This window comes from Lagopus muta, chromosome 1, assembly GCF_023343835.1.
Source record: "Lagopus muta isolate bLagMut1 chromosome 1, bLagMut1 primary, whole genome shotgun sequence".
NCBI lineage: Eukaryota > Metazoa > Chordata > Aves > Galliformes > Phasianidae > Lagopus > Lagopus muta.
Window position 1 is genome coordinate 190,873,924 of NC_064433.1, and position 17,012 is coordinate 190,890,935.

At 47.6% G+C, this 17,012-nt stretch overlaps 1 protein-coding gene across 2 annotated transcripts in view; it reads left to right on the plus strand.

The window, feature by feature from the left end:
- The window catches only part of GAB2 (GRB2 associated binding protein 2), an 88,442-nt gene that overhangs the window by 37,466 nt on the left and 33,964 nt on the right, over positions 1-17,012 (plus strand). For both annotated transcript variants that reach the window (XM_048933794.1, XM_048933795.1), the window contains exon 2: positions 13,860-14,160. In XM_048933794.1, the coding sequence (XP_048789751.1) occupies positions 13,860-14,160 (301 nt within the window). The remainder of the gene's footprint in view (positions 1-13,859; positions 14,161-17,012) is intronic.

Genomic DNA, 17,012 nt, shown 5'->3' on the forward strand with positions numbered 1-17,012 from the left:
TCATTTTACAGAAGTGCTGAAACAAAGAATCACAGAATGGCCAGGGTTGGAAGAGACCTCAAGGATCATGAATCTCCAACCCCCTGCCACATGCAGGGCCACCAACCTCCACATTTAATACCAGACCAGGCTGCCCAGAGACCCATCCAATCTGGCCTTGAACACCTCCAGGGATGGAGCATCCACAGCCTCTCTGGGCAGCTGTTCCAGCACTTCATCACTCTCTCTGTAAAGAGTTTCCCCCTGACATCCAACCTAAATCTTCTCTCCCTCAAATTAAAACCATTTCCCATTCCAAAGCAATCTGTTACCATGTCCTCAAGTTATTTTTCTTCCCTGTTCAGACAGATTTGTGGACATCTTCGGGCCAGACCAGGAATATTTGATATCAAAAACTTGTTCTCACTGTGTTGTTGTTTGACTGGGGAATAGGAATGAACAGAAGTCCTGTAGCATCTCATATCTACTGCTGCAGGTGCTTTTAAAGGCCTCACAGCCTTTAGAAGCCTTTTAGGCCTTTTAAATTTTTAAAAGACAGCAGTGACATAAGCATTGCTGTTAAAAGATTGTTTTGGGGTAGACCATCTTCTGTTGACAGCTCTTCCTAATTGCCATAATGAATTCTTCCAATGCACAGTTGTACAGCGTAGCAGCATCCATCAGACAACAGTCATCTGTCTTTGAGGTGGTACCTTCTGAAGAAGGTTCCTTTCTTCCTACAGTGAAACCCAGGACTTCCCTTGCTATCAAATTCTGAGTGGATGGGTTCTGAAGACTGCCTCTCCTGAAGACATCTACTCTAAACAGAATTCAAGATGGCTGCTTCCCTTTGGTTTTAATAGAGCAGAGTGGAATAGAGTGCAGTAGAGTACAGTGTGATAGAATCAAATCGAATCAGAGCAGAACAGTTCAGTTCAGTTGAAAGAGATCTTCAAAGATCATCTAGTCCAGCTGCCCACCCGCTTCAGGGCTAGGCAAAAATTAAAGCGTAGTATTGAGAGCATTATCCAGATGTCTCTTGAACACTGACAGGCATGGGACATCAGCCACCTCTCCTATCCAGGAAGCCTATTTCAGTGTTTGTTCACCCTCAAAGTAAATAAACTGTTCCTAAAATTTTCCTGAAATTTCATATCTGCAAGTTTCATCTGGTTCTTCTCAAGTTTCACCTACAAGTTTCATGTAGTAAGGGAGCCCATCACTGGAGGGCCATGGAGAGGTGTAGAAATGTGGCATTTGAGGAAGAGGTGTGCAGAGCAGCGTGAAAAGTTCCTGTAGGATTCCCCTGGATGTCTTGGGAACAGCAGTTCTCTTGCCTTTCTACCAAAGAACGGGAAACAAACACAACAGCTTTCCAGACATGAGTTAATCCCAAATAAAGGAATTACTTCCAAACCAGCAGGCTGAAGAAGTGTTCAGAAAAGATTCATTGGATAGGAAGAGGCCACTGTCAACATTAATCCTAGGCCAAACAGTAGAGCACGTTGCTGTATTAGTGGTAGGTCAGCTAGAGGATAATGAGGACAGCTTGGACAGCCTGCATACATGGCAGATGAATTAGAATCTGATAGACTTCAGAAAGATTCACCTTTGAATGTGGCTTTTCTTGATGCCATTTTTCAGGGATTAACACTGGATCTATAGGCCATTTCTTTAAGTAAAACAGATCCGATGGCTCTTGTGGGGAGATGCTGCCAGTGGCACAATGGGTGATGAAGCAGTAAATGCTTAAGACAAATTCATCACCACTGAACAGTCTGGGTCACTTGGCAAGCAGAGTCGATTTAAACAAAGTAAGTAAGAATACAGCCTGGTGCAAATGCATCAAAGGAGAAGAAATTAAGATTGTTCTTATGGAAAGGGACAGTGAATCATGCAGGGTTTTTCTGGGTTTAGAAGAAAGAAACTGCAACAGGCTCCTGACATGAGAGCGGCTGTAGAAGAAACAGCTACTGTGACCTTTGATGCCTGTATGGAGGGGTAAGAGATGCATTTATTTCTCCCTACGTACAGCAGCAGCAAAATGTGTTAGATTAGCTGGCTACTGTTGTCAGTGCTGAAGTATAATAAAGGGAATGTGAAAGTACTGCAGAATTGGTGTTTCTGTGCCTAGGCTGACGCTTGGTTAATTTTTCAGAAGAGTTGAGAGGTTGGAGTACACAAGTGAATGTGATATTTTCTGCCAGTGGAGGTGACTATAGTCAAGTGTAGAAAGGCATCACAAGAGCCTGCTGTGAAATGCCAAAACCACAGAGTGATGAATTATAAGCAACATTCCCTCTTTCCTTTTCTTTTCTTTTTTTTTTTTTTTTTTTTTTTCAGAGATAGTGGCTTAAACAAATGATGACTGGGTTCTGTGTGAGCATAAAGAGCATGTGATATCAGAGAGATCAGTTGATTGTAACATTGTTGAGTAATTCCAGTTGCAGGAGAACTGAACTGTCTGAATATGTGATTTGTGTGGATAGAGGAGGAATGGTCTTCTGGAGAAGTTTGGGTCTGTAGGCACAGTGCCTGCAGCTTTGATACTGACCATGCTTATTAGGAAAGCACTGTGAGGTACCACACAGTTGAGCTGGACTGAGAGTTCAGTGCAAGGCAGTCCAGTCCAGTTCCTCTGGTTTTCCATAGTTTACAGACAAACAGGGTTGCTTCTCTTTCCCCTTTCCCTAAAATATCCTCGAATGCTTCTTGTGTGTGTTTCTGTTGGAATGGTACTGAGCCACAGCGATGGGCACATGCAGCGTGGCTGCCTCAAACCCATTCACTCAGCATTCACTCACTCTTTGGATTAATGGCTGCTCCCATTTCCTTCTCTCATCCACCTCACGGCCTCCAAAAAAAAACTGCCCAGCTCTCTGATGAAACCCACTGAAAGATACGTGGCAAATCCCAGGATGGAATTCCCAAGATGGAAGGCCCAATGATTGTCACCGTTGCCTTTGTGGAAGGCTGAGTTTGATTCAGCCCGAAATGACTTGGATCAAACTAGCATAATCTTAACCTGTTCACAGAAAACTTGAGTATATTCAAAGACAATCTGGATGGGACATGATGTCTAACATTTGTCACAGTCAGTGGGGACCTTGCCCATACAGGAGCCAGTGAACATCTTGAAAGTGCTGAGCATCCTCTTGCCTCCTGTATTTCAGGGACAGAAGGTGTCACCTGGGTCTGATACCAAATGGAGGGCATCCTGGTAGTCCAGCCCCATAACACTTTTTATATCCCCACAGTCTTCAGAGCACGTTTGAACAGGGATCGATGCCTTCATTTTCTCTGAAAGGGATTTGGTTCACATCTGTCAAAGCCACTTGAAGATCTGAACCAGCACCTGGAGGCAAGCACGTATTTTTGTGTCAAAAAATGATTTGTCTGTGAGCAAAAAGCTCAGGCAGACACATGAACCTTGACCACATCCAGTCATAAACTAAACATGAAAAGGGGGAATTCTCCACAAGGAAAAGATCATAGGAAAAGATTATTGTAGCCAAGAGATCAAGGGAGCCAGAAGATAAAGACATTTCCTCACCTCGGCAAGATTAGCACCCTCATTTCATTCCTGGTCTGCCTTTTCTCTTCCAATCTGGCATCTCTGAGCTAATGCTGTTAATCACTCCATGGCACCTGGCACAAAGCAGCCCGTTTTGAATAGTTTCTCATGCTGGGGCTACCACAGTCATGTTTTCTTGACAAAAAAGCTACAGCAGGGAAAGATGGAGATCCAAAAAAATTTTAAAGGCATCAGGATGCCCAATTCCCACAGCGTTCCTGGGGACTGGTGCTATTTTTCAGAGAGTTTGAAGGAATTTGTTGGAAAGGATAAAAAAAGAAAAAAGAAAAAAAAAGAGAGAGAGACATTTGAGGGAATGCATTTCACCTGAGCATAACTGAACTCTGCCAAATGTTGTACAGATGGACCCTGTGCTGGATCCTGTGTGTCTGGTGGAAGTTTTGGCAGCCAGGAGCGCCATGCTGCCCACGCCGCTCTCACCCAAAGTCCCATTGGTGAGACCACTGTTCTCATGGCAAAGGAGTTGGGGATCATAGAGCTGTTCTGATAACGTTCAGCACATGCAGTTTTGTCCCATCATCTCACTTTTGCAGTGGTTTATCCAACTGGCAATGGTTATGCACTGTGACAGCAGGACAGCCCATAAAAGTGATTGACGATTAACAAGCTTTGGGGTTTTCCTAAAGTTAGAAATCATTCTTGGAAAAGCAAACTTGACCCAAATACTTTGTTGTAAGCCAAAGAAAACAGGAGTGCAGTCCTTTATATTATGGGAGTAACTCCCTAAAACTTTACTGTCACCTTCAGCCTTACAATACCTCCAGTTGATCACCTCAGAGGAAACAGCAGACGGTGATTTTTGCTTTTTGTAGTTACATAGGACTTGGCAAGCTCAGAATAGGTTCAGTATCACCTTGCAAGACCCTTTTTTTCTGCATTCTTTATGTGAAATGCATCAAGGGAATGGGGAAACCTATAAACACTCCTCTCGTTCCTCTCTTCTATCTCTATTTCCATCCACCTTCACTCAAAATGTGGAGAGCAGAGCAGTTTAATTATGGTATTGAGTCCAAAAGTTGACATGGGTACCTACCTCCAAAACGATGAAAACTGTGCTTCAAGTTCCCTGGTCTAGAGGGGGGTGTCCCTGCCTATTGCTGGGGCTTGGAACTGGATGATGTTAAAGGTCCCTTCCAGCCCAAACCATTCTATGATTCTAGGATGTTTTTTTCAACTTCTTTTCTTGCTTCAAAAGTACTGTTTTAGATTGACTTGGCGTTGAGACACAAGAGTTCCAATGGGTCAAAGCATAGCTGCAGTGACTTTTGTGTGTGCAGAAACCAGCGTGTGCTCAACGTGGACCTGGGGCAGGATCCGTGGCCAGTGCGGGGTGGATGTTATTTGAGGCAGATCTCTATCCTTGTGGGAGCAATTTGGGGCAGCCTGAACCTAGGAGAAAAGGGATGGAAGCCATTGGCAGTCCTGTGGGATTTGTTTTGCTCTTGCAGAGGTCTCCTGCTCTCTCTCTCGCATTCTCCAATTCCTGCTGCATAGAAGAAAAGACATTGACGGCTCAGACTGCCCAGAAAGACAGAAAAACTGGGTCCTGATTATCAAAGCCATTTGTTTGTGCTGAGTTCCCATGTCCAGCCCTGCTTGTGTAACAGGCCCTTGTTTCTGCCAACTGGTTCTCATATCCCGCCGGGAAAGCACTTATCAGAGCCTGATACCAAAGTCTCAGGAGGGAAGAAAAATCTCTGAGCAGTTTGCTTTTTCTTCCAGAAACCCAAAGCTCAAAAAGCAAAGTAAACTCCTTTCTTGCTGCTTGCGTGCTTGTGTCGTGTGTGTTAAATCACAGAATCATAGAGTCATTTGAGTTGGAAGGGACCCCTAAAGGTCATCTGGCCAACTCCCCACCAGTGAACAGGGACACCCACAGCTCTACCAGGTGCTCAGAGCCCCATCCAACCTGACCTTGAGTGTCTCCAGGCTTGGGGCACCCACCACCTCTCTGGGCAACCTGTTCAATGCCATAGGTCTGCCCACAGACAGCTCTTGCTATGGACCATCACTGTAGTGAGGGGAGAAAGGAGATAGGATGGATTTTTAACTGAAGGCAAGTTGTCCAGAGACTGCTGTGGGTGTTGGGTCAGCTCTGATTGCTTCCTGAAGAGAAAAGGAGCTGGTGGTAGTAGATAGGCATGAAGTTGAGCGTGAGCCAGCCATGTACTGTTGCCATTTAAGAAGGCTAACATCCTAGACTGCATTGGGCCAGGTATCACCAGGTATCACCACCAACAGGGAGGGGATTCTTCCCCTCCACTCAGCACTGGTGAGACCACACCTGGAGTCCTGGGTCCAGTTTTGGGCCTGGGCATACTTGGGAGAGCCTGGCACAGAGCCACCAGAATGCTGAAGGACCTCCAGGGTTGAGTATAGTCGATGGTGGTGTTTGGATTTTGCAAACCAGGAGAAGCACTAGTCTCTTTGTGCATCATGTAAACATAACTGTAGTGTCATAATAATTGTGTGATAACTATAGTATCATACTATGACAAATATAATGCCACATAATAACCCCCTGGAGCATCCTGTCTGTCATCTCAGCCTCTTGTCCATATTAGCCATGTCAGAAGAGGAAGCAAGGTGTAAGCCAGCAAACAAGCTGTGCTCCAGCACTGATGATGGTGAGGGATGAAGACAGTGCAGCTTTTTGCTCAGTTCATCACTTGCATTTCTGGTTCCCAGCAATCCAACTCAAGGGTGCCACTACTCCCCACTCACATCAGCATCAAGTCAGGATGTGGCCAAGGAAGATACAGGGGCCGGGATGGACTTTTGGGGCCAACATTGCCAAAAACAAAGCACCTCAAGGCTAAACATGAAAAATCCCTTTAGCTGCCCTGGCTTCTGGATCAGACCCAGACTAAACAGTTGGATGGAGACTCACTGCATGGCTCTTTGGGGCCCCGGTGATATCACCCAAAGCCTTGCTTTTATAGGCCATGTTCCCTGTCACCCTTTTGTTTTGCTGCTCTGGTCCCTCTGTGAGGGGTGTGCTGTGGTGGGGGAGAAGAAATTTCGGCTAGGAATAACAGAGAGAAATACAGAGCAGGGCTGAATAGCAGGAAATACTTCCAGATAACAAAAGCAGGGACATGGAGGCCTTGCACGTGAACCATCTGCAGCCAGCCCCAGGGCAAGAGCTCACTCCTCTGAACCCCTCATTTCCTGCACCTTTCTGCTTGCAAAGGCACCTTCTGCAAAAGGAATTACTAGAAGAGCTTCCTTTCCTTAAGAAGAGCTAAAATATATTCATGCTGCCCTTCAGCACGTGAAATTGGTGTTATGGAGGATGAACATATGACAGGGTGGTGCACAAGCACTGCTCATCAGGTCTTCATACAGCAAGTTCAGATCGTATCAATTCCTCCCTGGGAACTGGGTCTAGTTATGGAAAAGTCATTTAGCTGTGGAGATAATTCAGGTTGGAAGGGAGCTCGGAGTTCTCTGGTCCAAGCTCTCACTCAAAGCAGGGCTAGCTTTGATGTTAAGGCCAAGTCTGGAGGTAAATCATGTTCTCAGGCCTTGTGCTGGCAGGTTTTGAGTATCTCCAAGGATGGACGTTCCCCACATCTTGTTTTCTTTTTGTACTACCAATCATTTTGAAGCCTTTTCTATGCATTTAATAGAAATTTTCCATTGAAATTTGCTGTCCGTGTGCATCTCCCAGCACAGTTTGTCTCCATCTTTCTAGTAGAAGCACTCCCAGCCCACCCTGGGGTTTCCCTTGTGTCCCTTATTCTCAGATGGTCATAGCTGTCTGACAGTGTAAGTACAACCTCACTATTTGATATTTTGCTTTTCCACCCCATTCCAAATGAGACGCTCCAGCATCCCAGCAGAAACACAATCAGTGCCCTCATGTCACCCAGGGAAATCTTTATTTTCCTAAGATCGACAGCACAGCATTGAACTATTGAAATCTTTCCAACCAGAGAACTCCCCTAAAATAAATACCAAGGGAAATGTTTTCCACACTGTGTCACTGTTGTTTTTTTTTTTCCCTCCGAGTTCACTGAACACAGCAGCACAGAGCAAATATGGATGCTATGGTTCTGCAGCTCTCACTGGCATCTCTTTGAGTAGAAGCCATCCCAAACCATCTTTTGCCTAGGAGCAGGAATGTCTATTGGCAGGAGCTGGCTTTGGAGCCTATGTGTTTTTGAGAGATCTTTCAAATAGGTTCTAGTCTTGTAAAACGTCCTTAAAGCCTCCAGCCAGCCATAAATGATGCTTGGTGCAGGAAGGCTTGTGTTGGCCCAGCCGCCTTGGGGGTGGGTTTTGCATGTAACAATTTGGTGCGTACTCCAAAGGCTAATTATGTCTTCAACGATGGGAGAAACCTCCAGGAGAGAAGGTTTGACGGCCGGAGATACACACCAGGGTGTTTTTTATATTGCTATTAATTCCCTGGTTCCCCAGTGAGCTGAGGAGGAGCTGCCGTGCACCCCGTCAAGGCTCACTGTGCCCTGCAGGCTCGCGCTGCTGCAGCTCGGTGTTATTAACGCTGTCAATCAAACCTTCCCCAAAGTGATGCCACTAACGAACTCGCCGTGAACTCTGCCGTGGCAGACGCATGATTAGCAGGGATCAGCACGGCGGGGCAGCCCGTCTCATGGGTGTGCAGCTGAGAAAAGGCTCTAGGAAGCAGCAGCGCTCAACTGCGAGGTCTTCTCCATCCCTTTAAAGGGAGCGAGGAGCAGGCAGCAGGTGAGGAGACAGTGCTCAGAGGGCAGTGGTGTGTGTTTGGAAGGGGTCTCGGAGCTCTCTTACTTGGGGACATGGGGTTGGGTGGCCATGGTAGGGCCCAAAGGTGCTTGGTAAGCTGCACAGGTAAGCTGCTTACCTGAGCAGACTCATGAGTTTTCCCCACTCCCTGCTCTTTCTTGTGAAATCTGTCTTCTTCCTAGATATATTTATTTCCTCTGAGTTAGCACTAGCATAGGGAAGGGAGAGGTTTTCTTGCATGAATAATCAAACCAGCATCCTTCTGTCCATCAGATGAGATAACAAGCCTGCAGGGACACAGACAAAGACAACATTATAATACAGGTCACCAGCAGGTTATTCTCCTGTTCTCAGCATCACTCCATGGTGCAGATAGCACAGCTGCAGTAGGCAGCTGTGTCCCTTCTACAGGGACAGGTGTCTGGGAAAAGCTCAGCCCCAATTACAATTGGTGCTGTTGTTGCATGTAACAAAAACAAGAACACCACCGGGCCAGCCAAAACATCCAAAATGATGCAGAAGGCAATGGAGAGTGTCACATCATGTGCTCCCGTGACACCTCCATCTCTATCGCCATTTCCTAGCGGTGATCCTGCTAGGATGCTGAAAGTGGTGGCACTGTGGGCTTCCAGTGCACTCTGAAGCATCCACACTACAGCTCGTGGCCATGGGAGCAATGGCAGGAGCCGTTCTGTGCCCAAGACTCTTCTAGCTCATAGTGAATCTGGGATACCAGGACGTGTTTGCACCTCTGCTGAGTTTGCTGCTTCTAATCATTCGGTCTCTGATTTTATCCTGTGTGAAACATTTGCCCAACATCACAGATCAGTCACTTATCCCACATGCCAGCTTGGTTTATACACTGCGATATGTGTCAGATTACATTTTGGAAGACTTATTTCACACCTGCGGTGTGCTGTGCTGCTGTGGGCAAACGTGGCAGCAGGGGGAGAAAGAATAGGGTAGAAATATTTCCAGGGAGGTATTTCTGTTTGTCCTTCTCCTTTCCTTTTTCCATTTTTCTCCTCTCCTCTCCTCTCCTCTCCTCTCCTCTCCTCTCCTCTCCTCTCCTCTCCTCTCCTCTCCTCTCCTCTCCTCTCCTCTCCTCTCCTCTCCTCTCCTCTCCTCTCCTCTCCTCTCCTCTCCTCTCCCCTCCTCTCCCCTCCTCTCCCTTCCCTTCCCTTCCCTTCCCTTCCCTTCCCTTCCCTTCCCTTCCCTTCCCTTCCCTTCCCTTCCCTTCCCTTCCCTTCCCTTCCCTTCCCTTCCCTTCCCTTCCCTTCCCTTCCCTTCCCTTCCCTTCCCTTCCCTTCCCTTCCCTTCCCTTCCCTTCCCTTCCCTTCCCTTCCCTTCCCTTCCCTTCCCTTCCCTTCCCTTCCCTTCCCTTCCCTTCATCCTGGTGATGAATCAGCCATCTTACTTCTCAACAGCCAGGGAGGATTCACATCATATCATCAGCATTATGGGGAATGGGTTTTATTTTTAACAAAAATACTTACAAAGAAGTACTTGCCAAGCATCAAAATATCTGTCAATGATGTTAAGGCCAGCTGCAATTTAAATGGGAAGCAATCTGTTGCAGGCAAAGGACCACAAAGCTGAAGATGTATGTCACACAGGTACCATTTACAGCAGTGAAACTGTTGGCCTTTTTCCATCATAAAAGTGTTAAATAAACACAACCTTTGCCTCACACTGTGTGAGGCACGAGCTGGCAACAGCAGGGACGTCAGAACAGCCAGGAGAAAGAAAATAAGGAGAGGAAACAAATTTGGGTGAAGGAGGACATGTGTGTTGGCCATCATGGCCAACCCATCCCCAATCACATGTTTTTCCCATCATGGTAGGAGGAGAAAGGGACCTCCCTGGAAACATGATTTTGGAGCATGGAGGTTCATACAGACTTGTATTCTCCTGCAGTTTGGCCTAAATCCTGCTGTAGTTTAGGCTGAAGCAGTTCTTTTGCAATCAGCTTATATTAGGGTGTCACCAGTGCTACCAGCCTACATGTTATACCATCTTCTCTGCCAAATATTGACCATGTGGGACTTTCCATGACTACCAGACAGACGACAGAGATCTAGAGAAGTTGTGGGTCTTGTAACAGAGATAAAAAGGGAAGCTGTGGTAGCATCGCTGTCATCTTTTGCAGTACATCCTCCTCTTTTTTCCCTGAAAGTCTAGATTCTAGTTACTGTACTTTGTGTCTTTTTCAGTGCAACTTCTCACCCTTAAGGGATGTCTCAAGGCTTGATTCCAAATGGTTGAAAAGCAGTAAAGCCAAGGAGCAAGAAGTGTCTTCATTCACATAGTGGCTCATGTGATTGCACAACTTCATCTTTTTCCAGACACCCTTGGTAATCACAGAATCACAGAATGGCCAGGGTTGGAAGGGACCTCAAGGATCATCAAACTCCAACCTCCCTGCCACATGCAGGGCCACCAACCTCCACATTTAATACTAGACCAGGCTGCCCAGAGCCCCATCCAATCTGGCACTGAACACCTCCAGGGACAGGGCATCCACAGCCTTTCTGAGCAGCTGTTCCAGCACCTCACCACTCTCTCTGCAAAGAATTTCCCCCTGACATCCAATCTAAATCTTCCCTCCCTCAATTTCAAACCATTTTCCCTTGTCCTGCAGTTATCAACCCTTTCAAAGAGTTGGTTTCCCTCCTGTTTGTAGGCTCCCTTTAGGCACTGGAAGGCTGCAGTGAGGTCACCCCACAGCCTTCTTTTCTCCAGGCTGAACGAGCCCATCTCCCTCAGCCTGTCTTCGTAGTGGAGGTGTTCCAGACCCCTGATCCTCTTTGTGGCTCTCCTCTGGACCCTCTCCAACAGCTCCCCATCCTTCCTGTACTGGGGGCTCCAGACCTGGACGCAGTACTCCAGATGATGCCTCACAAGAGCAGAGTAGAGGGGAACAATCACCCCTCTTCTGATGGAGCCCAGGATACCCATTTGCCTTCCGAACTGCAAGGGCTCACTGCTGGCTCATGTTAAGCTTTTCCTCTATCAAGGCCCCCAGGTCCTTCTCTGCAGGGCTGCTTTCAAGGACCGCTCCTTCCAGTCTGTATGGACGCCTGGGATTCCTCCGGCCCAAGTGCAAAAAACTCTGCACTTTGCCATGTTGAACCTCATTAGATTCACCCAGGCCCACCTTTCTAGCCTGTCAAGGTTCCTCTGAATGGCATCCCTTCCTTCCACCGTGTCAATCACACCACTCAGCTTGATGTCGTCAGAAAACTGGACATAGAACCGTTGATGACCACCTGCGGCCTTTCAACCAGTTTCTTACCCATGGAGTGGTCCACCCATCAAATCCACATTCCTCCAATTTGGAGATAAGGATGAGGTGGGGGACCATGTCAAAGGCCTTGCTCAAGTCCAGGTAAATAACATCAATCGCCTTTCCCTTGTCCACCAATGCCGTCATTCCATCATAGAAGGCCACCAGATTGGTCAAGCATGACCTTCCCCTGGTGAAGCCGTGCAGGCTGTCTCAGATCACACACTCGTTCCTCATGTGATCCAGCACATCATCCAGGATGATCTGGATGGGTGCCCATCTCTTAGTTCTGTAGGGTGGCAGCAAAGAAGTGGTTTTATGTTAAGAAGAAGAAGGTGATAGGATGTTTAAGAGCTAGAAAAAATGTTCCTAAGATTGATTCCCAATGTTTTGGGTAATCCATTTTGAGGAGATGGAATAGCAAAATCGTTGCTGCTGCCTGGGGAAGACAGTTTTGTGTTTGTTTTTTCCCTCCCTGACGGGTGCATCTCCATCATGCACGTATTCTCTTTGTCTAGGAGCAACCATCTCATAGAGAGGTAGCTGAACATCTCCTGGACAAAACCAAAATCTGTTAGCCCTATCAGTCCTCTTGCTAAGCAGTTTGTTTCTCTGCTGCATTTGGAAGTCTGTACAGAAGATGCTTTCCTGGCACCAGGAACCAGTTTGAGAATCAGTGCAAAACTGATTAGCTTACGGATCTCAAAGACACAAACAAAAGCAATCTGGAAGCCTTTGAGAAGTGTGGTCCAAACAATCACAAAGGTTTCTTTCCCTTATTTCAGCCACCAAAGTATCCAAAACTGTGGTATCCTGATGCAACTGGACGCCTAAGATCTAGCTCATGTCCTGTCACCTGTGTGTGAAAACTGATGGGGCTACCATCGCCTCCCAGAGATCATCATGGAGGTCCTCACACAGTGCTCACCTTTCTGCCTCTCCGGGGTTATTAAAGATGTGGCAGTTGGTTCTTCCTTCGTAGGGACATCAAGTGTTTTTTTATGCCCTGACCTCTCATGATCGCATGAACCCAAAACCTGGTGGTGAAAAAATAAAATAGAGTAAATCTCTCAAACAAATATCCAGAATTGGGGCAGGGTGGTGGGAAAGGAATCATTTTGTGTGAATTGAGAGCATGGGCCTCGCCCTCCCTCACCCTGCTCATCCACGTGGGCAGTATCCATCCCATGTTGTTCAGATGCTTTCGTTTCTGGTCAGTTAGATGACCTAAATGCTTTTGTTGAGCTTGCGTTGGTGCCCTCTGGTATTTAATAGACAAAACTGATGTTTTATTCAGCAAGAACTCCCATGAAGCAATGCTGGGAAGCACCTGCCTCTCTCCATTGACTTAGAATCATGGAATCTTAGAATGGTTTGAGTTGGAAGGGACCTTTAAAGGCCATCTGGTCCAGGTCCTCTGCGATGAACAGGGACACTCACAGCTCCATCAGGTGCTCAGAGCTTGGTGACCATGAATGTCTCCAGGGACGGGGCACCCACCATCTCTCTTGTCACATGCATCAGTGCATCACCACTCTTATCGTAGAAAAAGGCATCTTTGTTCAAATCCCAGCACTGGCACTGATAACTGGCATTTGTTTTCCAAGGCTGCTACCCATAGAAATCAATAATAACCTTTTCTTTGCTAAGGAACTTCCTTTGTACCCAGGAGCAGAAGATGCTGAAAAACAAATGAAGCTTGGATTGCCCCCTGGCATTATTCCTGATATTTAAAAAGCCGAACCAGTTTCCCATTGGTTTCATTAGCTTTTCTATCCTGGCATTTAAACAGAGATGGAATTGGCATGCTCAGTATCTGCAGATGCTCCCTATGATTCTCTCAGGGGTTTCTCTGAAGGGCAGGATGCCCAGAGCTCTGTGTCCAAAGCTCCAGGACTCCTCTGAGCTGCTGAAAGGCATTTTGATACTGCAATTGCAGATTATCATCCAGGAGTGAAGGATATTCGGGTCCTGAGAGTGTGGCTGAGCAAGGTCACTGTAAGCCTCAGGACTAATGCTTCTTGGAGTCATTTGTATCTTAAGCCATAATGATATTTCAGTGCTTAATTCTCTCAGATAACCAGTGAGATTTGGGTACCGAAGTCCTGGGTCTGTGCACTGCTTATATGGACGCCTCGAGCAGTGTCCCAGAGCATCCCTGGGTGGGGAGGTGTCACATGCATCTGTGTCACTCTATCCATGAGAGTGGTTTTCTGGCCCTCATGACGTGAGCAATGGGTTTGACGTCCCCTCTCTTCTTGGTTTCAGGCATGGAAGAAGCGCTGGTTCGTCCTGCGCAGTGGTCGGATGAGCGGCGACCCCGACGTCCTGGAGTACTACAAAAATGACCACTCCAAGAAACCCTTGCGTGTGATCAACCTCAATTTCTGCGAGCAAGTGGACGCGGGACTGACCTTCAACAAGAAGGAGCTGCAAGACAGCTACATCTTCGACATCAAGACCAGCGACAGGACCTTCTACCTGGTGGCCGAGACTGAGGACGACATGAACAAGTGGGTTCGCAGCATCTGTCAGATCTGTGGCTTCAACCAGTCCGAGGAGAACTCAGGTACCGTGAGAGCCAGGTCCTCAAACAAAGCATGCCCCATCCCATGCTCTCAGCAGGACCCGAATGCTCTTTCAGTCAGACCTATAGGAGGAAGGTGCTGCTCTGTGCAGGGCTAGAGGATCTGGAGTAATCTCTGCATGACTCCGCGTGTATTTCCCACCTTTGATATCCAAAGCAGAGCAAGTTTTGCCTGTGCAAGCTACCTAATTCACTTTTTCCCTATGACTGTAGCCCTCTGAGCCTCTTATGAGAAGTTGATGGGGTTTGGGATAGCTTTTAGCTGCAGCCTTTGTCCCCATCCATTACCACATTCCCCTTGAAAGTCATGGGAATCAGCAGTGAAAATTCCCTTTGTTCAGCAGTTTCAGTCCCTCATTGGAGAGCTTTACTGGGATTGCAGGACCATGTCTTTCCTCCTGCTTTGGCTGTCCCCACCACTGTCATTGTACTGTGTGATGAATGTGCATGTCCTCCCTATCTCCATCACTATTTCCTCCTGAGAAAAGCTTGGGTGGAAGGAGGTAGATATGGGATAGTCTCCTGGAGCAACAGGACCTATTCCACTCATCATTTTCCACCATCCAAACCCAGCTGTGCTTTGGCAAGCTGCTGCAATCAGTGCCATTGAGCCACCTCCACATCCCCAGCATGGCTTGGGAACTTTCACAACCACCTCACCAAGCCTGGCCCTCAGAATGGTGCCACCAGCTTCCAGCCCTCCAAGGGCTCCACAGCTTGCTCAGAGGCACTGGGAGAGGTCACATCCAGCATGAGGTTGGTCTGAGTGCCTGGGGTGCAGCATTGTGGTCTTGATGTTCTTCCTATCAGCTGTGGGCATCTTATCTCCACCTTGGTTTTATCTCATCCGGGCCTTTATGTTATCCATGCCTTTACCTCATTGCGGCTTTCCCTGAGGACCCAGCATGCGCTGCCAAAGGATGTGGAATGCTGAGTCCTTTCAAACCTCCTTCTGGCACACACAATAAACCCTCTCTGTGTGCATTACTGTTTTATCTCATCCCCAAAGGATCTTCAGAAATCAGCCTTGAAAAGCACCTAACCAAAGGGGACTTGGGCTCCATGCTCTGCGTTTATGTAGCAAGCTCCCCTTAGCAACATCCAGCTTGAGTCTGTTTTGGTCCAGTGCAGAGCAGCTGCAATCTGCGTGAGCTGAAACCCTGCCAAGATCTCGTCAGGCAGGACAGCAAACAAAGCATCACAACAGCACGCGTGCAATCTCCCCTGAGTGACGCATTAGAGGGGACGTCACCTTGGCAATGGGTGTACAAGTGGCAGAAAGGATCCTCGATAATGCCATGAGTGTAATCTGGCAGGGAAAGGTCAGGCTAAATAAATTGCATCCCGTTGCGATGTCAGCGACGCAGCTTATTGAGAGCTGTTTGGTTGCAGGATTTTCTATTTTCATCCATCACAGAATCCTACGAGTTGGAAGGGACCTTCAAAAAGGCATCTGGTCCAACTCCCCTGCAATGCACAGGGATACCCACAGCTCCATCAGAGCTCATCCAGCCTGAGCCCAGGGACGGGGGACCGCCATCTCTCTGGGCAGCCTGTGCCAGTGCTTCCCTACCCTTACAGTAAAAGATGTCTTCCTTACATCCAATCTAAATCTCTCTTTTAGTTTGAGTTTTGCATGCATGCAGCTGGGGGGATTTGTTTTCTTCCCATTTAGTAAAACGAGCTTCCATTTGGGGACAGCAGGATCGATACTGGACTTCACTGAAATATAAACCTGAGCATCAAAAGGAAAAACAATCTTGTGCCTTCAAGTGCATCTGTCCCAAAGGGAACATAGGATTTTTCAGGCTGTAGAGATGCAAGCGATGTTCCCCACAGGACCACAGAGTGACATCAGCAAATGAGAAACAAAACTCCTTATTTGTAACTAAATCACAGCTTGTTAGTGCTGGAGGGAAAGTACCCACTTGAAACAGTACCCAGCTGCCAAAGAGCAGTTTTCTGAGTCAGCTGTGAAAGAGCCTGCGACAGGAATGCAGCAGATGTGGCCAGATGCTATGGAAAGAGGGAGCATGAATTATGCAGGGCTGGTGCTTTGCTTTGGTGTTCGCAGGAATGGTGACCTCTGCAAGACGCCTTTCATTCACCATCCCTGCTAAGCAATGTGAAAACACCATTTCTGTGGTTGTCGCAGAGTGGCTGAGGCTGGAGGCACCTCAGGGTCCTTCCAGGCCATCCCTGCCTCGGAGCAGGGTGCCCAGCACCATGTCCAGGGCTTCTGGAGCTCCCCCAGGAGCAGCCCCCAGCCCCTGTCTGCTCACTGCACACAGCAGTGAAGCCTGGTGTCCTGAGGGACCTCCTGGGCTCCAGGCTGTGTCCCGGGACCTCTGGGCCACACTGATCAGCATGGTGTTAAAAGTCAATAATTGGATGGACAAAAAGCAGCAGGAAAAGATAAACATCATAGGCAGTAGTAGCTCTGTGCTAATTGTAGCAATTAATTACCTCCACCCACTTCTCCCAGCAGTCAGACAGTGTGGTGTAATGACATCAGAAGCCATTGGTGAAGCTCCCATGCACATCTGCTTTTTCTCGTTCCTGGGGGATGCGGGGCGCTGCCTGCATTATGCCAACCCCACAGCCTGGATCTGGCCTCAAAACCAGGTGGCTCCTGGCTGGGTTCATAGAATGGTTTGAGTTGGAAGGGACCTTTAAAGGCCATCAGGTTCCAACTCACCTGCAAAGAACAGGGGCACCCTCAGCTCCATCAGTGCTCAGAGCCCATCCAGCCTGACCTTGGGTGTCTCCAGGGATGGTGCACCCACTACCTCTCTCGGCAACCTATGCCAGTGCCTCCCATTCTTAGTGTAAAA